Here is a 25479-nt window from a genome sequence, read left to right on the forward strand (position 1 = left end):
TTTTATTTTTTGCAAAATATCCCAAATTAACACGTCTGTGATGATTTATGCTCTGAAATTACAAAAAAGAACTTTAAATAAAATTATGAACTCATGGGGATGTATTATGAAAGGGAATTGTACAATTTTATAAACTATTTGAAAGTTTTAATATTTTTAGAATGGGACACCTCTAAAAAAGGAAAGAAGTTTCTTTTTCGCTCATAATTCACAAAAGAGAAGAAGAAGAAGAAGAAGAAGAAGAAGAAAAACGGATTCGTGAGAGTAAGAGAGAAAGAAGAAAGAAAGAATGGGCGGCAAGAAGAAAGATAGCCGAAGAAAGAAGAAGAAGCGCTCGAACGGCGATGATGATGATGATTCTTCTTCATCTTCATCATCAGAAGAAGATGAAAACGATGAATTGAAAAACAAACTCCTCGCGAAAGCGACGAAGAAGTTGGTGGCGCAAATGAAAACCGATTCCGTCGCCGGAGGTTTGTACACGGACGAAAAGAACCCGTTCAACGACGAAAACTTGACCGAAAAGTTCGTCTGGAGCAAGAAGATCGAAAAAGAGGGTAAAAAAGCGGTCCAAAACTTGACCGATAAAGACGCGCAACTCGAACGCGAGGAGGAGATTAAAAAAATCGAACTGAGACGAATCGAATACGAAAAGGCGAGAGCGGAGCGAGAGGAAGAGAGAGACCAGAAAATGAGAGAGAAAGCGATGGAAGGCGCGGAAGAGTTGGAAGAGAAAGAGGAGAAGTTTCACTTCAACCAGTTGTTATTACGGGCGGATATTCGATACAAAAACGGTCGAGCGAAACCGATCGATACTTTGCTGAGAGCGTTGTACGGCTCGGCGTTTACGAGCGCACTCAAAAGCGAAAAGGAACTCGCCGCCATGAAAGCGTTCAACAAAGAATTCGACTCGAAAAACTCGTTGTTCAAATACATGACGGAGAAAGATTTGCAGGAGTTGAAAGACGAGTGCGTGAACGTGTTGAAACTCATCGACGAAACGTCCGAGAAGGAGAAGGAATATAAACTTTTTTGGACGTGCGTCTATCGCTTGACGGAAACAGAATTAGGAGAAGAAGAAGAAGATAAACTGACGGAAATGGACGAAGAGATGATGGAATCGGTCGACTTATCTGGCTCGCTCGAAGAGTTGACCGATCTGGAACAGGAAATCAATCGATCCATAAACGAGGATTTAGACGACGACACGGAAATCTCGTTTTGGAGGAAAGCGATGAAGCGAGTGACGCTGGCGAAATTAAACAGGCAATGCAGAGAAACGTTGGCGAAAGTGTACGAGGAATCGAAGAAGAACATCAAGTTTGTCGTCGTCGAAAAAAAAGATGGAAAGGAAGAGAAAGAGAACTACGACAACGACAAAGACGACGAAGACTTGCTCGGCGGCGACGACTTTGCGAAACGAGTTCGAGACGACGATAAAGACGACGACGACGGTAAAGAAGAAGAAGATGAAGAAGAAGAAGAAGAAGAAGAAGAAGAAGACGAGGAAGCGCTCTTGGCGAACATCGACGTGACGTATGGCGACGAACCGAAACCGCTGTCCAAAGAAGAGTCCGCGAAACTTTTAAAACTTTACGAAGAGCAGCAGCAGCGGCTGCGAGGAGAAGGCGAAGATTTATTGAATGTTCAAGAAGTGATTGTCCTCATCGACGAAGACGAAGACGCTGAAAATCTTCGCCGGTTGCGCGCCGCCGCTTGTGAGAAGTTTGCGAAAGAACAGCTCGAAAAGAAGTTGGAAAAGCAACGACGATATCAACAAGAAAGAATGAAGAGGCAAAAAGGAAGAAAAATCAATCCGAGCGACGACGACGACGAAGAAGAAGAAGACAAAGACCAAGAAGAAAAGAAAACGCCAGAAGAAATCCAACATGAAGCCGATGATCTCGAGGAAGAACTCAAAGCGAAGCGATACGCGGAGAAACAGATGGGCAAACTCGAGGATGGGGACATCGCGTTCACCGGCGAAGTCGAACAAAAAGATCTCGGCGATCGAGAACTTTACTGGTGGCACAACAAGTACAAACCTCGGAAACCTCGATACTTCAACCGAGTGCACACCGGGTACGAGTGGAACAAGTACAACTCCACGCATTACGACCACGATAACCCGCCGCCGAAAACCGTCCAAGGGTATAAGTTTAACGTCTTCTACCCGGATTTGATCGATTCGTCCAAAGCGCCTACGTATAAGTGCGAGCGCGATGTATCCGCCGTAAACGACGACACGTGCATACTGAAAATATCCAGCGGTCCTCCGTACGAAGACGTCGCGTTTCGCATCGTAAACAAAGAGTGGGAGTACTCGCACAAACGCGGGTTCAAGTGTACGTTTGAACGAGGGATATTTCATTTATACGTAAACTTCAAACGCCCGAGATATAGACGTTAATAGTAAAATAGTCTTCTTAGTAGAATAAAGTATATATAGTAAAAAGTAGTCCGCGTCTTCTCTCGTCGTCGTTAAAAGCATCACATCTTTTCAGTGCGTGTGGCACACTCATCTCTCGTCTTCTTCTTCTTTTTCTAACCTTTTCCTCGCTTCTTCTTTCGCCCATCCGACTAAACTGGTGTCCGGTTTCCCGTTCAAACCGACGCATAAAATCACACCCGCGCTGAAGAAGGTCACAAAATACGGCAGTTCCCAGCTCTCTCTGATTCGTTTTTGCCCTTTTAAAGGTGGGGTTTCCCCGAAGAGAAGTCCGTTTCTTTTCGTTTGCGTGCCTTCGGAAAAGTACGACGATCCTTTCGGCGTGGCGCCCCCGTAGGATCTTCTTTGTACGTTTTGATGACTACTAAAACTGCTCTTCATGTTGCTACTCCTCACAGAACCACCTGATCTCGAGGAAAAGGAGGAAACGGAGGAGGACGTAGAAGACAACCCCCCCGCGACTAAAGATCTGAACGCTCTCAGATTGGTAACAATACGTTGTTGACACCCTTTTGACATTTGTTCGTTTTACTACTTAAGAAGAGAGAGTGTGAGAGAGAATGAGTTTCTTCTCGAGAGTGACTACTCTTTGTGTCAAGTGTTTCTTAAAAAGCAAAAGAGTGAAAAGGAAAAAAAGCGATTCCAGTGTATTTAGGGTGTACAACCCTAATTTTAAAAATTGCTTCTCTCTCTCTCTAGAAAAAAAAAACAAAACTCTCTCGAGTGTTAATAATAAAAGGGGGCGCGTCTGTCTTTTCTTCTTCTGTTTTCCTCATTAATTACATCATCGATTCCATTATTAAGAGAGGAGCACGAAAGAAGACTTTCATCGCATAACGAACAACAGAGAAAGGAGAGAGAGCGAGAGAAGAAGAGACTACTTTATTCTTTTGTTCGTTTCTTCAAAACTTTTACTTAAGAAGCAAACTTTGGGAGGAGGAGAGGCGTCTCATCTGTTTCCTTAAAGGTGTTCTGAGGTGGAAACGCGAGAGTCATTTTCCACTTAAAGAAGAAGAAGAAGACAAAGAAGAAGAAGAACGAGACGATGAAAATTGCTTCTTTGTCAAAGGAAAGAAGGAGGAAAAGGAGGTCTCTTTCGACGACGCCTCTTCTTAAATGTCTTTTCCTTTGTTTCATCTGTTGTTTCATCTGTTGTTTTCAAGACGCGCAGGCGGCAGATGATGAAAATGAGTTTCAGCGCATCACGACGAATACGAATATCAACGACGAAGAGAAGAAGAAGACCAAGAGTAGCATCACGAGTGGCGGCGGTTTTAGTAAACCGACGACGACTTCTAGAAGGAACTACTACGACTACGAAGATGAAGGAGAATCATCATCATCATCGATGACTAATACGCAAACGGGCGATTTAGGAGCTTTAACGAAAGTGCCGGCGTGCATCACGAGAGACGAAGCGTTTGGGATCGAACTCACCGTCGCGACGGGAGGGAGCTCGGCGTTAGAAGGGATCGACGGGACGAAGATTTTCGCCCTGAGCGCGTTGTTTGGACCGGAAATTGCGGATGATTATAACGAAGAAGACGACGACGCGAACGAGTCTAGTAGAAAACCGATTCAGTTGACGACGCCGAAAGACGTCAACATGACCGGGTGCGAAGAAGTAGGGAAAGACGCGGCGGATGCTTCGGAGTATAAGAACAAGTGCGTGGTCATCAAAAGAGGCGGGTGCTCGTTCGAAACGAAAGCGCAAATCGCGCAGAATAAAGGCGCGAAGTGCGTTATTATCGTGAACGACGGCGAGGATTTAGGATCTATGACGTGCGATTCAGATTTAAGCATCGATATTCCGGTGATGAACGTGATTGAAAAAGACGGGAAGATGTTAACGACTGCGTACGAGTTGGACGGCACGGTGGAGATGAGAAAACTAAAAGACGGGACTGATTTCTACGGAAACGGCGCTTTGCTCTTCATCGCGGTGTTATCGATCACGTTAGGGGCTATGTTTAGCGTCACGGATAGGTTTTATTCTCGTGGGGATGGAGGAGGAAGTAATAATGATAGTGGTTTTAGCGAGTTGAATAATAGCGCGAGCAGCGGCAGTCTGAGCAACAGCAGCGCGTCGCCGTCGCAGTCGAACGAGAGTTCGCCAAGCGGGACGCCAGGGAGACATAAATCGAGAGAAAAGAAGTACAACAACAACAACAACAACAACAACAACAACTCGTATGGGACGACGACAAATACAAATGAAGGCGACGACCAACCGTTGATTGACGAAGAATCCGGTCGAGTTAAACAGAAAAGAAGACAACGGAGCAGAAGCAGAAGAGGCACGAGCCGACGCCGACGACAGCAGGACTATTCCAACAACGCGGGCGAAGAAGAGGGAGCGTTTGAAATCACCGAAATGTCGGCGGTATATTTCGTCCTCTTCTCCTCGTTAGTCTTAGTCGTCCTCTTTTACTCCATGGACCATTGGATCTTTGTCGCGTTTCGATTGCTCTTTTGCTTAGCCGCGTTCCAAGGATTATCGATGATGTTCTTTGAAGTGATAGCTCGAATCTTTGGCGTGGATCCGCACAAGACGTCGTACGATCACACGACGCCGCTTTCTTCCACCAGAAGACGCTCGAACAGTCGCAGTAGAGGATCGCAAGAAGTGGACGAAGAAGCGACGAAAAACAACTCCGCTTTGAACGCACGCGTTGAAGAAAATAACGTCAACTTCATCCTCCTTCCGCTCTTCGGCAACGTCCATTATTTGATGATTCCATCCGTCATTCTCGGAGGCATTTTAGTCTGCATTTGGCTCATGTTCCAATCCGAAGAGTGGGCTTGGGTCTTGCAAGACATAATGGGCGTCGCGTTCTTAGTCAACGTCATGCGTTTAGTCCACTTGCCAAACTTGAAAATCGCCACGTTACTTCTCACGTGCGCCATGTCCTACGACATTTTCTGGGTGTACATCCAACCGCACTTGTTCGGGAAGGAGTCCGTCATGGTCAACGTCGCTCGAGGTGGCGACCAACACGAATCGTTACCGATGTTGTTCATGTTCCCGAGAATAGGAGGCTCTCAAGGCGAATACAGCATGCTTGGCTACGGCGACGTCATCTTACCCGGGTTGTTGATTGTTCACAACGCGTTGTTCGAGAATCGATTTTATTCGTCTTCGTCGTCGTCTTCACCAACAGGAGGAAAGGTGGTTACAAAAATGAGGTACAAATACTTCGTCTGCTCTGTATTCGCGTACTCCGTCGGTATGATTTTAACCTTCATCGCGTTATACTTGAAAGTTGGCGGTCAAGGCGGTCAACCGGCGTTGACGTATTTAGTCCCGACGACGGTGCTGACGACGGTGTGTGTCGCGTGGATGAACGGCGAGTTAAAAGAGATGTGGAATGGTGGTAAAAGTGGTAGTAGTGCTGATGATACTCATACTAATAGCAGAGATACTCATGGCGAAAGCCAAGCGTTGTTGTAACATTACTACTGCGTTACTCTTTTAGAGAGAATTTTTTATCAACACTTGTCCTCACAACTTCTTCTCCTCATTTGCGCCGCCGCGAAAGAGTTTAAACAAGAAGAAGAACAACAACAACAACAAGCGTTTTCATCTCACGTCATCAATGACGACGATTCAGACGACGACGGCCTTTTTCTTCTCGAGAAGATACAATTTATACCACTCGTAATGAGAGCCTCTCTGCGACCGCAAAAGCGCGACCACATCTCCGCGTTTAACACGCGAACGAACAGAAAAGTTTTGCACTTGCGCAAGTGCGCGGAAGCGCTTTTGAAAGAGTTGGAGAATAATAAGAAGAGCGATGAAACCAACGAAGATTCAGACGAGGACGAGAAGAACAACGTCTTAAAAAAGAGAAGGACACAAGTCAAGGTCTTGGCGGCAGAAGTCGCGCTTAAAGCGATTCGTCGAGCGAGAGAAGGCGATTTGCCGAGGAAATTAATTGACCAACAGAACTATTGTTTGAGGTGCGGGTTTCCTCTTCGTAAAGAAGAAGAAGATCAAAAGAAGAAAAGCAATGCGAACGAGAATAATAATAATAGTGATAATAACAGAAGAATGAATTGTTCGTGTTGCGGGTACAAGGTGTCGTCGTCGATTCACGCGAAGAAGAAGAAGAAGAAGAAGACGAAGAAGAGGAGAATTTTGTAGTATAGTAAGCGGGTGAGTAAATGTATTATATTTTTAGATGAAACACAAAACGCGCTCTTCTCTCTCTCTCTCTCTCTCTCTCTCTCTCTCTCTCTCTCTCTCTCTCTACACACACACACATTCCAAACATTCGCTTTCTCTCCATTCTTTCGTTTTTATAATAATAATTTTATTGTGATGTTGATCAACTTTCTTCTTAAATTTTTCTTAATTCGCTAACTTTTGACTCAAGACGTCCATGACCTTCCCCAAGTCTTCGGCGACGTCAATCGGTGGGTTGGCGTACGTCGCCGCGAAACCTTCGATTTCTTTCGCGTGGTATTGAATTTTCGTTCCGGTGAACTTCAAGCCGTGGGCGGTGGAAACGACGACGACGCGGTCGGACGGGCCGATGGTTTGGTTCTCGCGCAACTTTCTTAACGCGGCTAAAGCGACGCCGGTGTGCGGGCAGTTGAACATGCCCGTCAAGTCGGCGCGAGCAGCTTCGTCCATCATCTCTTCCTCAGAAGCTTCTTCGACTAAACCGTTGCACTCGGTTAACGCGTAAATGGCGCGGTTGATGGAAACCGGGTCGCCGATTTGAATCGCGCTCGCAAACGTCGGTTCCGCTTTGATCGGCGCAAAGTTTTCCCACCCATTCTTGAACGCTCGGTACAACGGGTTCGCGTTCTGCGCTTGCGCGACAACCATTCTAGGTAACTTATCGACTAACCCGAGATCTTTGCACATTTTAAACCCTTTGAAAAACGCGTACACGTTGCCTAAATTCCCACCCGGGATGATCACGTAGTCCGGGACTTCCCAGTTGAACTGTTGGAGGATTTCAATCGCGGCGGTTTTCTGGCCTTCCAAACGCAACGAGTTCAAAGAGTTCGCCAAGTAAATCGGTAATTCCGCGGTGACTTCTCGAATGAGTCTCATGCACCCATCGAAATCGGTATCGATGGACAAGACCAACGCGCCGTTCGCAATCGGTTGCACCAACTGCGCCAAGGAAATTTTGTTCTTCGGTAAAAATACGATGGACGGAATCCCGGCAGCCGCGGCGTACGCGGACAAAGCCGCCGACGTGTCCCCAGTCGACGCGCACCCAACTGCCGCCAACGGTTTCCCTTGTTTTCTCATCCTGTTCACCTGAGAGACCAACGCGGTCATCCCGAGATCTTTAAAACTCCCCGTGTGCGAGTTCCCGCACTGCTTGACCCACAAATCGTTCATCCCGAGGCACTCTCGTCCGTACCTTTCCGCCCAAAACAAGTTCGAGTTGCCTTCAAACATGGAAACGATGTCGTCGTCGTCGATGCCTGGTAAGACCCACTCTTTCTTGGACCAAACGCCGGAGCCGTACGGCCAGGACGTTTTGCCCACGCGTTCGTCGAAGAGCGTTTTCCAGTATTCTGTTCATAGTATTATTATTATTATGTTGTTGTTGTAATAGAATGATTTTAAAGAAAGCAAGCGGTTAATATAATAATAACAATAATAACAGTCAGTTTGAGATGATGAAGAGTTGTTGTCTGTCTTCTTTAATACTACTGTATATCTATACATGAGGTATTTATTTCTCACCGCGAGCAAAGCAGAGAATTAACCAATTTGGTTGGATAATAAAAAGAAGGGTTTACTCCTCCAACACGAACGAGAAACTTACCTGCGGGATACTTCCCAAGCGCTTCCATGTCGTGTTCGACGTCCAACAGTCCACCATTCTTCGATCGGTAAATCACTTCGTCTAACGAGTACGTTTCTGATTTATCCGCCGAGGAGAACGGGACGTACTTCGCGCTGAACAGATTTCCTTTCACGCCGTCTCTCGAGTCTTTTTTCGCTTGCTCGCGAATGTTTTGGACGTTTGCTTGTGTGATGTGTCTTTGTCTTCTAAAACTGTTCTTCTTCTTCTTAGTATTAAAATTCTCTGTTTTGTGTGCTTTTGATGATGCATTTCTGCCGCTGGTGGATGTTGTCAGCGCTTGGCGGAAGGAGAAGAGCTGCGAGGCTTGCACGCTCGGGTAATACGGCATTTGATATTTGATGATGATGATATATAACGTGTTCTTGTTCGTGCGTGTGTTGTGTGTGTTCTAATGAATGACGACGGACAAATGAAACCACTTTTTGGGTTAAAAATCGTCTTTTTTTGACTTAAAAAAAAAAGAAAGAGTCTGTCTGATTTTAAAAGACCAAACTGTTCCTCTGAAAGAGCTCCTCTTTTTTTGTTTTTTTTGCTTTGTTTTTTTCAGGGTTTATATAAAAAACGACTGATAACCCAAAAATCAAGCCCGCAGAGACAAACACCAAAACAGAGGAGAGAGAAAAAGTAAACAAACACAGAAGAAGAAGAGTTTGAGAGAACGAGAAAGAATAAGTATAAGAGAGAGAATGACGATCAGCGCTTCTATCATCTCGTTCTCGCCGAATGCGAGATCGATGATGGCTTCTTTATCGTCGAGAAAGTCGTCTTCTTCGTATAAAAATAAGTCATCATCATCTTCGATTGTAAACAACACCAACAATTACACGTCACCAATGACTCTTCATCATCATCATCGAACGACTTCTTTCTTTGTTAAAAGACAACGCTTTAACGAAAAGAAGGTTTCAACAACAGTGATGGTCAGAGCAGAAAACAAAGGAGACGAGGAACCGAAACTGACCCGAAAAAAGGAAGCAGAAACGGAGGCGTTCTTATCTCCCGCGGAGAAAAGCGGGGAGAATCCTTTGAAAGATCCAATGGCGATAATAGGCATCGTGGGGATAGTAGGCGTCCCGGCGTTGATTTTACTCGTCGGCGTGACGAGCGGGTACATCGGACAATAAGATATTAAATATATATACACACTGCTGTGGTTGATGTTGTTGATTAAAATAGTATATATACTACTCTGAGCTCGCACAAGATTCTTAAAGGACTTCACATTTCTCTCACGTTTCGACTCGTTTCCTCACCAACTTTTGCAGATATATATACACACTACTAATATCATCATCAGATCGAAAGGAACAACAACGAACGAGAACAAAAACTTTCATTCGATTGAGAAGCACACCTTTGACGACGACGATATCCTGAAGAAGAAAACTGAGTAAAACAAAGAGAGCTAAGAAGAAGAAGAAGAAGAGAAATCAAATCATCAGAGATGTCGGACTTATTCGACGCGTTCGATGACGATAAAAAAGGAAAGAAGAAGATGATGCGCACACCTCCTGGAGGAGGGTTCGTGAGACCACCACCGGCTGGAAGTAATACCACTACTCATTCTGCGGAGACGACGACGAATCTTAAACCGACCGCGAGCGCGTTCGTTCCCGGAGGAGGAGGAGGAGGAGGATTAGGAGGTGCAGCCGCCTCTGGTGCTGCGCCTGTACCGCCTCAAGCGGTTTCGTCGACGCTCGATGAACAACGAGGAGATGAAGAACAAAAAGAAGAAGTAGAAGAAGTAGTATCGTCTGTGATGCAAAAGGTCGCGAAAACGTTAACGATTGGCGGCGATTCCGGCTCGGATTCCGCGTTATCTCAAATGGCCGAACGCGAACAGAAGTTAAAAGAAGAACAACAACGCAAAGAAGAAAAAGAAGAAGCGAAGAGGTTACAACAGATGGAAAAAGAGAGGAAAGACTCAGAGCGAAAGAAAGAAGCGGAAGAGGAAGAGAAACAGTTGATGGAAGAGTTGGCGAATAGTAAAGACGCGGATAGTCGAGAACATTTGAACTTGGTGTTTATCGGACACGTCGACGCCGGGAAATCGACCATCGGAGGGCAGATTTTGTATCTCTCCGGTCAAGTCGATCAGAGAGTCATCGAAAAGTACGAACGAGAGGCGAAGGATAAAAATCGAGATTCGTGGTACATGGCGTACATCATGGACACTTCGGAAGAGGAAAGAGCGAAAGGGAAAACCGTGGAGGTTGGTAAAGCGCATTTCGCGACGGAGAAGAAAAGATACACCGTGTTGGACGCGCCGGGGCACAAAAATTACGTGCCGAACATGATCGCCGGCGCCGCGCAAGCCGACGTCGGCGTTCTGGTCATCGCGGCGAGGAAAGGCGAATTCGAAACCGGGTTTGAAAAAGGCGGGCAAACCAGAGAGCACGCGCAGTTGGCGAAAACTTTAGGCGTTACAAAGTTAGTCGTGGTGGTGAACAAAATGGACGATCCGAGCGTCAAGTGGGATAAAAAAAGATTCGACGAAGTACACACGAAACTGATTCCGTTTTTGAAAATATGCGGGTACAAAGAAAAAGACATCACGTTCGTCCCGATTTCCGGATTAAAAGGTACGAACGTGAAAGATCTCGTCTCGAAAAGCGAGTGCGATTGGTACGGCGGCAAATCGTTCTTCGACACGTTGGACGATTTAGAACCGATGGATCGAGATCCGAACGCGCCGTTTCGCATGCCGGTGATGGACAAATACGCGGAGATGGGGTGCATGGTCATGGGAAAAACCGAATCTGGGGCGTGTCGAGTCGGACAAAAGCTCACGTTAATGCCCGGTAGAATCGATTGTAAAATTGAAAAGCTTTGGCAAGACGAAGACGAGTGTTCCATTTGCAAGTGCGGCGAAAACGTGAGAATGAAACTCTCCGGCGTGGACGAAAAAGATATCCATCCCGGGATGGTCTTGTGCCCGCCGAACAAATTGGTCCACGTCACGCAAGAAATCGAGTGCCAACTCGCCATCGTGGAATTGTTAGACCACAAATCCATCTTTTCCACCGGCTACAACGCCGTCATCCACATCCACTCCGTCACCGAGGAAATCGAAGTCAAGAAACTCGTCAGCGAAATGGACCCGAAAACTCGAAAGCCGAAAGAAAGTAAGTGCAAATACTTAAAAGCTGGATCCATCGGCGCCGTTCGAATTACCATCGCCGCGCCAATCTGCGTGGAAAAGTTCTCCGACGTCCCTCAGTTAGGGAGGTTCACCTTGAGAGACGAAGGGAAAACCATCGCCATCGGGAAGGTTTTACGGATCAAACCGAAATCCGAGGAAATCGATAACATGGCCAAGACGACCGGTGGCGCTGCCGTCTGATTTATCATTACTATTATTATTAAATTACTAAACAAACAAGAAAGAGAGAGTCATAAAGAGAGAGTCATCAGAGAGAGAGTTAGTTGTTGTTCGTGATCATCATCATCAAGTATTCATTAAGAGTGTGTTCTACGTATCGTTTTGCTCTCATTTTTGTAACGAACTTTTGTCTCATTTCGTCACTCATCTCATCGCTTTTTCATCGCTCTTATTTAGATATATATATACGCACTCACTCGTATGACGATGACTTCACCAAGCAGATTATTCCTTCTTCTACACAGACGACGTCAGCTCTGCGAGATCATCGCCACTTTCGGAGGAGCACGCGTGACATTTTCTTCTTCTTCCATTGAAGAAAAAAAGCGGATAAAATGGACGCAAAACCAAAGTTCACGAACGTTAAAGACGGACGCGTACGTGGCTGGGAACGGCGATTTCTTCCGGCTCGGAATACCATTAGGGTCATCAGCATCGTCGTCTTCAAAGAGGACGTTCGTTCCTGTAGACATACCAACGAATGGAGGAGGGAATATCAAATCGATCGCATCTGGTGGCGCACACTCGTTGGTGGTGACGAGCAAAGGCGAAGTGTTCGCCACGGGATTGAACGAATACGGCCAATGCGGGATTCGGATTATTAATAATGCTGATGATGATAAAGGAGGAGAAAATGGAGAAAGTAGTAATAATAACGCAAAAACGACGATGAATGACATCGTGCGAGGATGGACGAGAGTAGAGTTTAGAGACGCTACATGTGACGGAAACGTCAACGTTGAAATCGAAAAGGCGATATCCGGGCCGGCGAGTAGTCACTCGGTGTGCATTGCGCGAGGCGGGAAGCGAGTGTTCGCGTTCGGGAAGAACGATCGAGGGCAATTAGGTGTCGGAGATGCGTTTGACGGGAAGGAAAGAGAGGAAGGGACGCTCGTTGCTTTCGATGAATCAACAAGAACAGACGAAGAAAGAGAAGAAGACGTTGTCATCGTAGACGGCGCGACGGGGAGAGAATCGACCATTCTCATCAGCGCGAACGGGGACGCGTATTACAGCGGAAAAATTAAGACGGATAAAGACGAACGGTTTTCGTTGATTGCTACCGCGATAGAGTTTTTCTTCCCGCAAAAATCATCGTCGTCATCAACAACCATCACCGCTACCGCGACAGAGTTACCGCAAACCAATTCGTTTCGGAAAATCCCGGGTTTACGAAACATCGTCAACTGCTCGGTCACGGACGCCTGCGCGGCGTTTGTGGATGCACACGGGAAAACGTTTACGATTGGAACGACATCCGGGAAAGTATTAGGACGAGAAGTAGTAAAAGGAGGAGAAGAGAATACAACCACCAATGCGTTAGGCGCAATCGAGGATGTTTTACTGGAAAACGTTTCGTTAGGATTCAATTTCGCCGTCGCGGTCGCGAAATCCAGCGGCGCTTTGTTCACCTGGGGAGCAGCATTGGACGATCAAGAAGCGGATTCGAAATACGGTTTAAAACCTCGATTGGTTAAACACGAACCGCAGAACATCAACGTCGCGTTCACCAAAGTCTCTTCCGGGTACAAGCACTGCGCCGCAATCACGAGCGACGATCGATTGTTCACGTGGGGATGGAGCGGTTCGGTAGGTCAGCACTTCGAGGACGAAGAGTCTTCCGCCGGGCAACTGGGATTAGGGAACGATTTCGATTACCCGACGCCGACTGAAGTGAAATGGAAGGATCGATCGACGAAGGTTTTAGACGTAAGATGCGGGCAAAATCATACCATCGTCCTCGCTTCGCGAGAAGATTAGAATAGAACTTAGAGAATAGATTTAGAAACCGACCGCGTTAATAATATATACAGAAACCCATATCGTAGTTTATTATTACGTCTTCTAGTATTTGCCATTCATCTTCGAAGAGTAATTACTGCTGCTCAAAGCATCCATCAACTCCAAATGTTGTTCGTGCAACTTTCGAAACATCGTCGCGTTTTCTTCCTGCGCGCGGAGGAGTTCGAGGTGCAAATTTCTCACATCCGCTTTTAACGACTTCACCTCTTTTTCTAAACACGTTTTGACAACATCTTTGGTCCTCTTCGAAACTTCGTCAGAGATGGCGTCGGCCGTAATGAGCACTTGTTGTTGTTGTTGTTGTTGTTGTTCTAGAGTTGTCGTCTTCGTGTTCAATTTTTGCATCGCTTCGGCGGCTCTTTCTTCTTCTTGTTTATTCAGATGTCGCTTCTGCTCTTGTTTTCGCGGCACGTTGCTTTCGATTCTGTTCTCTTTATCGCTGTCGTTCTCTTCATTCGTCGTCTTCGTCTTCGCTTTTGTCGCAGGTGGTGGTTGCCATTTTAACCCAATCACTCTTCCGCCCTCGTGCGCTTCGGTTTCAAACAAACATCTCGTCTCAAAATCGTCTCCGGAGTAAAATTCCGCGCCGCCGCTCGTGCTATTGCTAAAACCGTTCATCCGAGTGCTCCTGTACTTATTACTCCTCTCATCCATATGCGTTCTCAAGCTTCGACAATCGTACATCGACACGACGCCGTTGCCTCTGTATCCGACCGCTAACGCTTGACCGCTCGGATGCCACGAGACGGAAGACGCCGCGCCCGCGGTACCAAAAATGACACCGTTCTCCGACGATGATTGCATCCATCGTTTATTCGGATTCGGTATGTGTAAACACACCCCAGTTTTTGGATGCATGGCAACATCTCGCAATGAAACCGATCCGTCGTCGTTGGCTACCGCTATAATTCTAGGCGCCGTCGGCGAAAACGCAATCGAGCGAATGACGTTGTTCGCGTCCGAAGAATGAAAGCTCGTCTCTAACGATTCCGATTCGCAATCGTAAACGTTCAGATCGCCACGAGACGTCCCCGCGGCTAACATCATTCTTCTGTGCGGTGAGAAATCTAAGCATTTCACCGAGGAGGAGGAAGAGGAGGAGGTACTCATCATCGACTTTTCCTCGTTGATGTCAAACGCGCTCAAAGGCTCCGAGTAGTACTTATTAAACTCTTTCCCTCTCCCTAAACCAAAACTCTCCTCATCTTCCTCCTCCCCGAATCGTTCTCCACCTTTATGCAACACAATCTCCCCTCTCTCTGAACCGCACGCGATCACTCGATCGTCTTTACTAAATTTCACCGCGTTCACGACACCGCTATCAATAGCAGTACTCGCCGAGCGACGACCGCCGCCTGATAATCCGCCGGATGATACGAGTCTGCTCGCCACCCGTCTCGTCTTCAAATCCCAAACCTTCACGATATTCGACGTCCCACCGACTAACAAGTATCGCGAACTCGAGTGAAAATCCATCGATTTCACTTCAAAGTCGTCATCGTCGACATCCTCCTCTCTCGCTGGATTTTCTGCTGCAAAAGTCAACGGTGTATTTTTGTGCATCTTTTCCTTCTCCGCATGATCATCATTCTCACGCTTCTTAAACCTCTCTCTTTTCCTCTCTTCCTCCTTAACTTCTCCCACGCACTTTAACTGTTTATCCAGAACGACCACTCGCCCGTCGCTCAAGCCAATTGCGACGCAGTTCCCGTTCGATTTCGACCACTCCACGCAGTTGATTTCATTCGATTGGATTTTTGAATTCTTTTCCCCGTTTTTGGAGGAGGAAGAAGAACAACTCGCTTCCGCATATCCTATCGTTCCGTTGCTGTTGTTATTCTTGTCGTTGTTGTTGTCCTGGTTAGAAGGAGAGTACAATTTAACCTCGGATGCGCCCCGGCGAGACCACCCGATGGTCGCTAACATGTTGTTTCTTGTGTTCGTTTCTTGTGATGATTTTTTTGAAATTTCTCGAGGAGTTGACGAGTGACTTTAGAGAAAAGAGGAGACAAATAACACGTTAGCGGGATTTCATTCGTCTTCGAGGAGCACGCTGTGTAATACAAAAGAACTCTACTCCTGTTATTGAGTATGCAAAATGTGGCTTTGTGAATGACTACTATGGATGATGTACGAAAACGCTTCTTTTCTCGCGCAAAAATCGTCACATTTTTCGTACTGCGGTTTCTCTCGTTCGTGCGATGAATACGCAAAATGTGGCTTTGCGAATATTTCATCTCCGGCTCCCTTGGCTTCTTTCATTAAGGTTTTCTTCTTCTTCTATCGTTTTTGTTCGAGTTTTTGTCGACGCCTTTAATTCCTCCTACTTTTTGTCCGGAAGACGACGACGATTTTGACGATAACAACGCGACGAAACCGACGAAACCGAGTATCGTCCCCCACGCGATTCGATTGACCATCGCTTTCCGTTTCAAACCTTCTTTGTGTTCGTCCAAGCGCAATTTGCACCTTTTGCCAATCAAGTCGCACAGTTTAGCGCCATCGAAGTAGTCTTGGTCGGAGACGTCGGACATGTCTTTGTCCGGGCCGCACGCGGCGCGGAATTTGGTCAAGCCGACGCAGGAACAGTTGAATTCGCCGAGGATGTATCGCGTTTTTGTTTTCCTGTTGTTGACATCTTTTTTGTTCTGTTCTTCTTTCTCGAATTGTTCGTCGCGTTCTTCTTCTTCTTCTTCGTCGTCGTCATCCATGGGGATAAAATCCGCCGTCCATAACAAAGGTAACGCGTTATACGCCAAGTTTAACTTCCTCGCGATGCGTTGAATATCGTTCTTGAGAAACTTCTCGGTCAAATCTCGAAACAACGGTTCTTCCGGTTTGTAAAACGTCGTCTTGTTGTTCCAGGCAACCGCGGAACGGCCGTTCTCGCCGACTGGTTTCTTATGAATGATTTCGAATAACTCGTCTTTGACAAATACCATGCGTATTTCGCCTTCGCTGATTCGAGGGAGTAAGCGTTGGTCGACGACGAAAGCGCCTTTGAGAAGTTGACTTTGTTTGTCTACTTTGTCGTCGTCTTCGTTTTCGTCGTCGTTCTGCTGCTGTAAATAGTTCCCGTCCGAAACGGACGTCCAGTTTCCGCCCGCGTCCGGGTGGTTTTTCCCGCACGCGCAAAACGCCACCAACTCTTTAAACGTGTGCTCTTCGATGTGGTTATCGTTCATCTCTTGACAGACGACTATCGTATCGTCGCCGATTTCGAATTCCTCCTCCCCGTCGTCGTTCTTCTTTCGTTCTTCTTCTTCTCTACTACCACTACCACTACCACTACTACTATTACTGCTGCTCGTATTATTGTTATCGCTATCTTCTATCTTATTCATGTTCATGATCCGATCGTGCTTCCCTTTCAACCACACCAACCAAATCCCGCACCCGGTCGACCCTCGATTTTGTTTCAAAACTCTCGGCCACACTTTCAACCCTTTCTTCAATCCTCTCTCCATCTCTTTCTTCGTGTAATACGCCCGCGTATCTCTCAACCCGCACGCTAACTTGCGTATTTTCACCAGCGCGATTTTCGATCCCATGTTTCGTAAACTCGCCTTGTTCCCGAAGATTAAAATATCCGTTTTATTTTCCAACTCCTCCATGAGGTCGTCGAACCTCTCCTGATTTGAATGCGGCGTGATTTGACCGGGGTTAATCCTCACTAAAATCGCGTCAAACTTTTCCTCTATCACGTATTGTTTGAACGCGTCGTGTTCTCGAGGCTTATAATCCACTCGTACGGCGTAGATGCCGTTTTCGATTAAACCGTTCGTCAACGCCACGGAATCGTAGCGATAGCCGTGTTTGTCTTTGTCCATGGATATATTCACATTCTCTTTCACTTTAGTACTCTCACCATCCTCGTCCAAATCCTCATACACGTGTCCGTACCCAACCACGGCTATTTTATACGTTCCATGTATATCTTTCGAAGAAGAAGAAGAAGAAGAAGAAGAAGGTTGTTCTCGGATGACGTTCGAGCGTAAAAACTGATTTTGTGCCACGTGGTATTTCAGTTCCAGTTGTGATTTTGATTCATCTCGGTGTTCGTCCTCGTCTTCCTCGGAGAATAAACTCGTCATGGACTCTCGTCTCGACGAAGACGCGTGGTTTATGCCGTTGTTCTTTTTACTCTCGCTCATCGTCGCGCTCGTCTGGTAGACTCCTCTCTTCCTCTCAAACCAATCACTCTCGATATATATAAACACCAATGGAAATTCGTTTTATCTTATTCCCATCGACGAGAGATTTAAAAGAAGACAACACCAACAAAGTTGCTCTCCAAAACAGAAACAGAGACAGAGACAGAGAGAGCGTTTAGGAGGAGAAAAAAAGGTGGTTTCGACTCTTTAGCTCTCTCTCACTCGCAATTTTCTTCGCAGCACTACTCCTTTTTACGCGCTTTGATGATGATGATGCTTTTTACTCAGACGTGTCTGATGCGTTTACTCATAAAACACGAAACAAAAAGACTAAAAAATAAAAAATAAGTGTTAGGGTGTCCAACCCTAATTTTGAAAAGCTTTTCTCTTTCGCCTCTTTTTTTTCTCACTTTTGCTTCAAAGGGCAAGAGCGTTGAGAGTTGCGCGCGCTTCGTTTAGGATAGCACATACAGAGCTTTACACACATAAAAATGTTGACAAAATTCGAGACGAAATCGAACCGCGTGAAAGGCCTCTCGTTCCACCCGAAACGGCCGTGGATTTTAGCCTCGTTACACAGCGGTGTCGTGCAATTGTGGGACTACCGAATGGGAACGCTGATCGACCGATTCGACGAACACGACGGACCGGTTCGTGGGGTGGATTTTCACACCAACCAACCGCTGTTCGTTTCCGGGGGAGACGATTATAAAATAAAGGTTTGTTTTTGTTTTCTTGACTTCTTTTTATCGTCGTCGGTTGTCTCGTTGGTGGTGGTGTTCTTGTTTGCGTTGTGAGAAAGAGAGCGTTTAAGAGAGTGATCTCGCCGGAGTGTTGATGGGGTAAAATTGGAGAGATTTGAGGGTTACGAAGAAATCGAGCGAAAAGCGAAACGATGGAAACATTTCTAATCACTGACGACTTTATTATCTCTCTCTTTACTACTACTACTACTACTACTCAAAACAACAACAACATTATTATTAGGTGTGGAACTACAAGCTCCGTAGATGTTTATTCACCTTACTCGGACACTTGGACTACATCCGAACGGTGCAGTTTCACGTGGAACACCCGTGGATCGTCTCCGCGTCGGACGATCAAACCATTCGCATTTGGAACTGGCAATCTAGGAATTGCATCTCGGTGTTGACGGGACACAATCATTACGTCATGTGCGCTTCGTTTCATTTGAAGGATGACTTGGTCGTTTCGGCGTCGTTGGATCAAACCGTACGAGTGTGGGATATCGTCGCGCTGAGGAAGAAAGTTGCCTCGCCGGGAGGTCCGCAAAGACCGAGCGAATTGGATTTGAAAATCCCGCAAATGAACGCGGATTTGTTTGGTGGCGGTGATGCGGTGGTGAAGTACGTGTTGGAAGGCCACGATCGAGGCGTCAATTGGGCGTCGTTTCACCCGAGTTTACCGCTGATCGTCTCCGGCGCGGACGATCGCCAAGTGAAATTATGGCGCATGAACGACACGAAAGCCTGGGAAGTGGACACGTTGAGAGGTCACGTGAACAACGTGTCGTGCGTGATGTTCCACGCGCGACAAGATATCATCGTTTCCAACTCTGAGGATAAATCGATTCGAGTTTGGGACATGAGTAAAAGATCGGGCGCGCAAACCTTTCGAAGAGAAAACGATCGATTCTGGATTTTGTCCGCGCACCCGAACTTGAACTTGTTGGCTGCCGGGCACGATTCTGGGATGATTGTTTTTAAATTGGAAAGAGAACGACCGGCGTACGCCTCGCACGCGAACATGCTGTATTACGTAAAGGATCGATACTTGCGTTCGTTTGAGTTTGAAAGTCAAAGAGATAATCCTTTGGTGTCCGTGAGACGACCTCCGGGCGGTGGAAACAACTCTGGTTTCCGCAACTTAAGTTACAACCCGGCTGAAAACGCGGTGTTGATCAACTCCGACAGCGAAGGTGGATCGTACGAGTTGCACGTCTTGCCGAAAGACGACGGTCGCTCGGGCGAAGTCGGTAACGAGCCGAGACGAGGTCAAGGCGTTTCCGCGACGTTCATCGCGCGGAATAGGTTTGCCGTTTTGGACAAATCCACGCACCAAATCTTAATCAAAGACTTGAAAAACGAAGTCACGAAGAAGTGCGTCCCTCCGGATTCCACCGTGGACGCCATCTTTTACGCCGGCACCGGATCTCTCTTGTGCCGAGCCGAAGATCGCATGATTTTGTTCGACGTTCAACAAAGAGCCGCGATGGCGGAAATAACGACGCCGTTGATTAAATACGTCGTTTGGTCCAACGACATGTCTTTGGTTGCCATGTTATCGAAACACGCGATCGTAATCGCCAACAGAAAGCTTGGGCACGCGTGCACGGTGCACGAAACCATTCGCGTGAAATCAGGCGCCTGGGACGATAGAGGCGTGTTCATTTACACGACTTTGAACCACATCAAATACGCGTTACCGAACGGTGATTCCGGGATTATCCGAACGTTGGATAACGCGGTGTATGTGACCAAAGTCATCGGCAACGTCGTCCATTGCTTGGACCGAGACGGTAAAAACAGACGCATTCAAATCGACTCGACAGAGTACGTCTTCAAGCTCGCTTTGGTTCAGCGCAAATTCGATCAGGTTTTATCGATGATCAAATCGAACGTCTTGTGCGGTCAATCGATCATCGCGTATTTGCAAAAGAAAGGGTACCCAGAAATTGCTTTGCACTTTGTGAGAGACGAACAAACGCGATTCGCGCTGGCGGTTGAGTGCGGCAACATTGAAGTCGCGTTGGCTGCCGCGCAAGCGTTGGACGAGAAAGAAACGTGGCATAAACTCGGCGTGGAAGCTTTGAGACAAGGGAACCACCAAATCGTCGAGTTTGCGTACCAAAAGACGAAAAATTTTGAGCGCTTATCGTTCTTGTATTTAATCACGGGGAACATTGAAAAGCTGCAAAAAATGTTGAAGATTTCCGAAATGCGCGCGGACGTCATGGGTCAATTCCACAACGCGTTGTACTTAGGCGACGTTACGGAACGCGTTAAAATCCTCGAATCCGCCGGTCACCACCCGTTAGCATACGTGACGGCGAAGACGCACGGTTTAGAAACCGACGCGGAGAGAATAGCGGAGGAGTTGAGAGAAGCCGGGGCCAAGGTTCCGGATATCGACGCTTCAGTCGGAGAGTTGTTGACGCCACCGGAACCGATTTTGAAGGAAGATAACTGGCCTTTGTTGACCGTATCCAAAGGATTCTTTGAAGGCGTCTTGTCCGGCGAAGTTTCCGCCTCGCAATACCAAATGGACGAGAGCGAGATGGAAGGTGTCGGAGGCGATTGGGGCGACGGCGACGATTTGGATTTGGGCGTCGGCGGCGACGACGACGAGATGGAAAAAGACGATCCTTTGGCGAACATCTTACCCGGCGGAGACGACGAAGAAGACAGATCACAAGACGGCTCAGACGCTGGTTGGGATATGGAAGATATGGACTTACCGGCGGCGGATTTAGTCGGTGGAAGCCAGCCGGGATCGCCGACGGGTATCCAAGCGGGCGAAATGTTTGTCGCGCCGAGCGCCGGCGTAGACCCGAGACAAAAGTGGACGGCCAAATCCGCGGTCGCTGGCGATCACGCGGCAGCTGGGGAATTCGATGGCGCCATGAAACTCTTATCCAGACAATTAGGCATCGTAAACTTCAAACCGTTGAAACAAATGTTTGTGGATTGCGCGTTTGCGAGTACCGGGGTGTTACCCGGTTCGCTCTCTGAAGGCGACGCCGCGAAGATGCGGGTGATTTTATCTAGAAACTGGGACTCGTCCGATCCTATCGGCCAAGTCAAACCGCCGAATTTGTTGGGCACGTTGCCAATTCTCGAGGAGAAGTTGAAGCAAGCGTATAGAAAAGTCACGGAAGGGAAATTCTCGGACGCGTTGAACTTGTTCGTGAACATTATTCACTCGATCACTTTGTTATCCGTGGAAACGAGACGCGAAGTGGACGAGGTGAAAGAGTTGTTGGCTATTGCGAGAGATTACGCCGTCGCTTTACGAATCGAATTGAGTCGCAAAGAAGTCGCGAAATCGGATCCGAACCGAGCCGCCGAGTTGGCGGCGTATTTCACGCACCAAAATTTACAACCGATTCACTCCTCGTTATCCTTGAGATCGGCGATGACTATCTTTTACAAGATGCAAAACTTCCAAACCGCGGCTGGGTTTTCTCGAAGATTGTTAGAGCTTAACCCACCCGCAAACGTGGCCACGCAAGCGAAACAGGTTTTGCAAGTGTGCGAGAAACAGAACAAAGACGCCGTGGAGTTGAATTACGATTCTCGCAATCCGTTTGTCGTCTGTTCCGGGACGCTGACGCCAATCTACAGAGGCACCAAAGATCTCGCGTGCTCCTGTTGCGGGGCGAAGTACGTCGTCGAGAAGAAAGACGCTCTGTGCGATGTTTGCAACTTGGGTAAAGTAGGCGCGGATGCGACTGGTTTAGTCGTTTCGGAGACGCAAAGTTCATCATCGTCCAGGCGTTGATGATGATACTTTTTTAACTTTGGCGAACGAAGAGAGAAGAGGTATTCTAATAGAACTTTTACTTTTTACTAAATAACACAAAATTACAGTGGTATAATATTAACAACTCGATCATAAATGCCGCCTCTGCCGCCGCTCTAATAACATTATGCATACAAAACTACTACGACCTCGGTTGTCCGGAGACGATCAAATCTTCGCTCGATAAGTTCGCGACGATATTAATTTCTTCTTCTTCTTCCTCTTCTCCTCCTCCTAATCCTCCTCCTCCTCGCTCCTCCAATTCTATCTTTACACTACTAATACTACTACTCTTATTCATCTTCTTCTTCTTAGTATTCTTCTTACCAAACGTCGCTAAGAACGCCAATTGCACAACCCCCAACACGCCTCCGAACATATTCGGACTGACTAAAAACCAATCTTTCAACGCAAACCCGTACGCGGCCCAGGAAAACCCATTCACGGTAATCGCCACGCTCATCGGCCAATACAAACTCGACGCGTCTCTCTCCATAATGATCTGTCGCATCTCCGACAACGGCGACGCGTAATATATCGCCAAGACGACGTTGCAAAAAATCCCAGACGCGAATCGCTTCTTCCCTTCCTTTTCGTCCCCGTGCATGACCACGCCCAAGACAAACCCCATTACACTTAAAAGCGCGCAAGATACCAGTACCATCTTTTCCAACTCTTTTCTCTTCTTCTCGTTTCGCGCGTTTAACGTCAGCGCTATCATCAACGCGTACACCGAGACGAGCAAGCCTGGAAAGTTTGACACGAACACCCAATAGTCTTTAATCACGGATCCGTACATCATCCACCCGATGCAATTGCACACCACGATCGGGTACGGGTGGCTGTTTAAGGAACCCCACTCGTTCATTTTGCGGTATTTTTGGAGCTCCGGTACCGAGGCGAAGAACATGACGTTTGCGAGGAGGAACCCGAGGATTGGGGCGATCGTGCGCGTGAATATTTCCATCGATGCTTCGCCCATTGCGATATAGATTCGTTGCGCTTCTTCCTGAGAGTATGTTTTTGTGTGTGTTGATATCTGTGGTATCTTTAGTATTGCGTCTGATGTGTGAGAGATGAGAGAGAGGTCGTTGGGTGTATGTACTTCTCCGCTGTTTCCCGGGAAAGAGATTCTATCCTCTTTGTTCTGTGTGGTTGCAACTCTCACTGTCGCTCGATATAGAGAGTATGAGTAGTATTCAATACGATGAATATGTCTCTCTTCTCTCAAATTATCTCATCGCATGCATATTGCAACAGTACTACTGATATACTACTACTCTAAGTATCTGTCCTCTCTCGGTTACTAGTATTCACCGAAACCCCTAATAATAAAAGTCTGAAGAGTACGAGTCAAAGTAGAGTCTTTTTCACAACGAAACAGAGCAGTTCCCCCTCGCGTCTTTTTCCTTACGTATGCTTTTAGGACAGAACTGTTCGGAGTAAAAAAGCTCAAAAGAAGCAGTTGTTTTTCCTCATTAGTTTTTTCCTCTAGACTCTGGGCAGTGTGGTGACCTTTTAGGGGAATTCGTTGTGTCTTTTATATATCACACACTCTGTAAAAAAGGTACGCAAAGAGTGTTGTCTTCTTCCAAAAAAACAACAGCATCTCTCCTCCTAAAAGCTTTGTTCTCTTCTAAACGCTTTGGGGTGTGTGTTTACGCGCGCGCATTCTTCTTAATGCGCTCTGTCTTCTTTGTCTTCTTTCGTGATATGATCCGATGCTTTATTACAGTTGTGCCCGTTGAGAAAAAAATGAGAGGACAGTCAAAACCAAAAAAAAGAAAAAAAAGGAAAAAAACACTGATGACAAAAACTGACAAATTTCTCTTCACAACAACAACACAGAATTTTTAAAATACACGAAAGAAGAAGGATTTGAATGAAGAATACTAACACCACCATCGAGAAGAAGAAGAAGAAGAAGAGAGGAAGAGAAGGACGAAGAAACAGTAGTGTTTTCGCCATTTCCGCCTTTTCCTTGGTTTCTTCGCTTTCATGATACGTGTTGGAGAGGCGGCGGAGGCGTGCGTGAACCCGACGACGGCTTCGTTAGGTTTATCGCTGAATAATCCGAAACCGGCAGACTTGAGGAAGGACACTGGATGCACGTATAATGCCGGCACGGAAACGTACGTCGATCCTGGGGATTCGACAAAGTCGAAAACGTTGACGTATAGCCCGAGCGGGAGCGCGGTGAGCACGAACGCGCACATCTACAACTCTTTCGAGGCTGGGTTTTCCGATAAGCAAGATAAAGTCATTGAAGGTTGGGGATGTTCCACGCCGAGCGATCTCTATGATAATGCAGGAGGTTTAGATCTCGGCTTGGCGGAAAGTAAAGTCAGGAAATTGTGTTACGATTCTGTCGCGTGGTCGTTTCCGAACGTTCAAGCGGATGACTCGTATCGCGGATGCGTCGGCCCGTGCGGCGGACACACGAGCGATTACCATTTCCACGGACGGTATCACTGTTTGTATTCGCAATCTGGTGCGCACTCGACGAAAATTGGCGACGTCGGGCCGTACATCATGTACGGGAAGTGGGAGGATTTCGAGAACAAAAAGTTGCCGCACTTGGACGCGTGCGGCGCGCACATCGGGAAGACTCCGGATTCGCCAGCGAATGACGTGTACCACTACCACGCGCAAGACAGAGGACCGTACGGCGTCGGCTGTTTCGGCGATGGCACGAACTTGGTCACCGTTGAAAAATGCAGATCGTTATACCCCGAGTGCAACGATGCCCAAGCCGAAACATTCACGGACATGCCGCAACCGGACGGCACGAAAAAAACGTTCGAGTACGACCGCGATTGTCCGTGCTTCGACGCCAACGGATTAAACACCGGTACGATTACCGAGCGAGCGATTATCGCGGCACCGACGGTTCTTTCGTACGACGCGAGCGAGTGGACGTGCGGAAGTGGCGTGAGTTGCATGCAAACCGTGGAAAAAACGCTCGGGTATACCGATTACGTTGGTTCCGATAGTACGACTACTACTACTACAACTACGGATACTACTACTACTACGACTACTACTGATACGAGTACGTCTGGAGGCGCTTCAACCAAGGCGATGCTGGCGACTGCTGGCGCAACCATCATGGCTGCGTTGCTCGTCTAAATGAGAGAGAAAATGGTAACATTACGTATCAAAAGAAAAATGTACATATTTATGACGAGTAAACTCGGATTTAAGAAAGAAACGCTCGATAACAAAGAAGAAGAAGATAAAGAAGATAAAGAGGAAAACATATCATTAATCGCCAAGAATCTACTTTGATGATACTTTCTCTATCTCTGTCTC

At 47.0% G+C, this 25479-nt stretch overlaps 13 protein-coding genes across 13 annotated transcripts; 8 read left to right on the forward strand and 5 right to left on the reverse strand.

Moving 5' to 3' along the window:
• Nucleotides 1-289: 289 nt before the first annotated feature.
• On the forward strand, nucleotides 290-2410 carry Bathy18g00320 (predicted protein; the record flags this gene model as incomplete). Its single annotated transcript, XM_007508047.1, has 1 exon — nucleotides 290-2410. One exon carries the CDS (start codon nucleotides 290-292, stop codon nucleotides 2408-2410), a length of 2121 nt encoding a protein of 706 aa, XP_007508109.1.
• A 108-nt stretch (nucleotides 2411-2518) lies between these two features.
• On the reverse strand, nucleotides 2519-2830 carry Bathy18g00330 (predicted protein; the record flags this gene model as incomplete). The annotated part of the gene is made up of 1 exon (XM_007508095.1): nucleotides 2519-2830. The coding sequence occupies one exon, from the start codon at nucleotides 2828-2830 to the stop codon at nucleotides 2519-2521; it is 312 nt and encodes a 103-aa protein (XP_007508157.1).
• A 664-nt stretch (nucleotides 2831-3494) lies between these two features.
• Bathy18g00340 (predicted protein) lies at nucleotides 3495-5900 on the forward strand (the record flags this gene model as incomplete). The annotated part of the gene is made up of 1 exon (XM_007508143.1): nucleotides 3495-5900. The coding sequence occupies one exon, from the start codon at nucleotides 3495-3497 to the stop codon at nucleotides 5898-5900; it is 2406 nt and encodes an 801-aa protein (XP_007508205.1).
• Nucleotides 5901-6110: 210 nt separating this feature from the next.
• On the forward strand, nucleotides 6111-6593 carry Bathy18g00350 (unknown protein; the record flags this gene model as incomplete). The annotated part of the gene is made up of 1 exon (XM_007508122.1): nucleotides 6111-6593. One exon carries the CDS (start codon nucleotides 6111-6113, stop codon nucleotides 6591-6593), a length of 483 nt encoding a protein of 160 aa, XP_007508184.1.
• A 207-nt stretch (nucleotides 6594-6800) lies between these two features.
• Bathy18g00360 (threonine synthase) lies at nucleotides 6801-8614 on the reverse strand (the record flags this gene model as incomplete). Its single annotated transcript, XM_007508131.1, has 2 exons — nucleotides 6801-7990; nucleotides 8245-8614. 2 exons carry the CDS (start codon nucleotides 8612-8614, stop codon nucleotides 6801-6803), a joined length of 1560 nt encoding a protein of 519 aa, XP_007508193.1.
• A 358-nt stretch (nucleotides 8615-8972) lies between these two features.
• Nucleotides 8973-9410, forward strand: Bathy18g00370 (unknown protein; the record flags this gene model as incomplete). Its single annotated transcript, XM_007508063.1, has 1 exon — nucleotides 8973-9410. The coding sequence occupies one exon, from the start codon at nucleotides 8973-8975 to the stop codon at nucleotides 9408-9410; it is 438 nt and encodes a 145-aa protein (XP_007508125.1).
• Nucleotides 9411-9730: 320 nt separating this feature from the next.
• On the forward strand, nucleotides 9731-11629 carry Bathy18g00380 (unnamed protein product; the record flags this gene model as incomplete). Its single annotated transcript, XM_007508093.1, has 1 exon — nucleotides 9731-11629. The coding sequence occupies one exon, from the start codon at nucleotides 9731-9733 to the stop codon at nucleotides 11627-11629; it is 1899 nt and encodes a 632-aa protein (XP_007508155.1).
• A 246-nt stretch (nucleotides 11630-11875) lies between these two features.
• Nucleotides 11876-13429, forward strand: Bathy18g00390 (predicted protein; the record flags this gene model as incomplete). Its single annotated transcript, XM_007508144.1, has 1 exon — nucleotides 11876-13429. The coding sequence occupies one exon, from the start codon at nucleotides 11876-11878 to the stop codon at nucleotides 13427-13429; it is 1554 nt and encodes a 517-aa protein (XP_007508206.1).
• An 84-nt stretch (nucleotides 13430-13513) lies between these two features.
• Nucleotides 13514-15397, reverse strand: Bathy18g00400 (unknown protein; the record flags this gene model as incomplete). Its single annotated transcript, XM_007508107.1, has 1 exon — nucleotides 13514-15397. One exon carries the CDS (start codon nucleotides 15395-15397, stop codon nucleotides 13514-13516), a length of 1884 nt encoding a protein of 627 aa, XP_007508169.1.
• A 335-nt stretch (nucleotides 15398-15732) lies between these two features.
• On the reverse strand, nucleotides 15733-17625 carry Bathy18g00410 (conserved hypothetical protein; the record flags this gene model as incomplete). Its single annotated transcript, XM_007508039.1, has 1 exon — nucleotides 15733-17625. One exon carries the CDS (start codon nucleotides 17623-17625, stop codon nucleotides 15733-15735), a length of 1893 nt encoding a protein of 630 aa, XP_007508101.1.
• A 491-nt stretch (nucleotides 17626-18116) lies between these two features.
• Bathy18g00420 (predicted protein) lies at nucleotides 18117-22146 on the forward strand (the record flags this gene model as incomplete). The annotated part of the gene is made up of 2 exons (XM_007508036.1): nucleotides 18117-18344; nucleotides 18613-22146. The coding sequence occupies 2 exons, from the start codon at nucleotides 18117-18119 to the stop codon at nucleotides 22144-22146; spliced, it is 3762 nt and encodes a 1253-aa protein (XP_007508098.1).
• A 163-nt stretch (nucleotides 22147-22309) lies between these two features.
• Nucleotides 22310-23149, reverse strand: Bathy18g00430 (predicted protein; the record flags this gene model as incomplete). The annotated part of the gene is made up of 1 exon (XM_007508082.1): nucleotides 22310-23149. One exon carries the CDS (start codon nucleotides 23147-23149, stop codon nucleotides 22310-22312), a length of 840 nt encoding a protein of 279 aa, XP_007508144.1.
• A 1016-nt stretch (nucleotides 23150-24165) lies between these two features.
• Nucleotides 24166-25296, forward strand: Bathy18g00440 (unnamed protein product; the record flags this gene model as incomplete). Its single annotated transcript, XM_007508064.1, has 1 exon — nucleotides 24166-25296. The coding sequence occupies one exon, from the start codon at nucleotides 24166-24168 to the stop codon at nucleotides 25294-25296; it is 1131 nt and encodes a 376-aa protein (XP_007508126.1).
• Between the last annotated feature and the right edge of the window lie 183 nt (nucleotides 25297-25479).

This window comes from Bathycoccus prasinos (assembly GCF_002220235.1).
Source record: "Bathycoccus prasinos genomic : Chromosome_18".
NCBI classification, from domain to species: domain Eukaryota; kingdom Viridiplantae; phylum Chlorophyta; class Mamiellophyceae; order Mamiellales; family Bathycoccaceae; genus Bathycoccus; species Bathycoccus prasinos.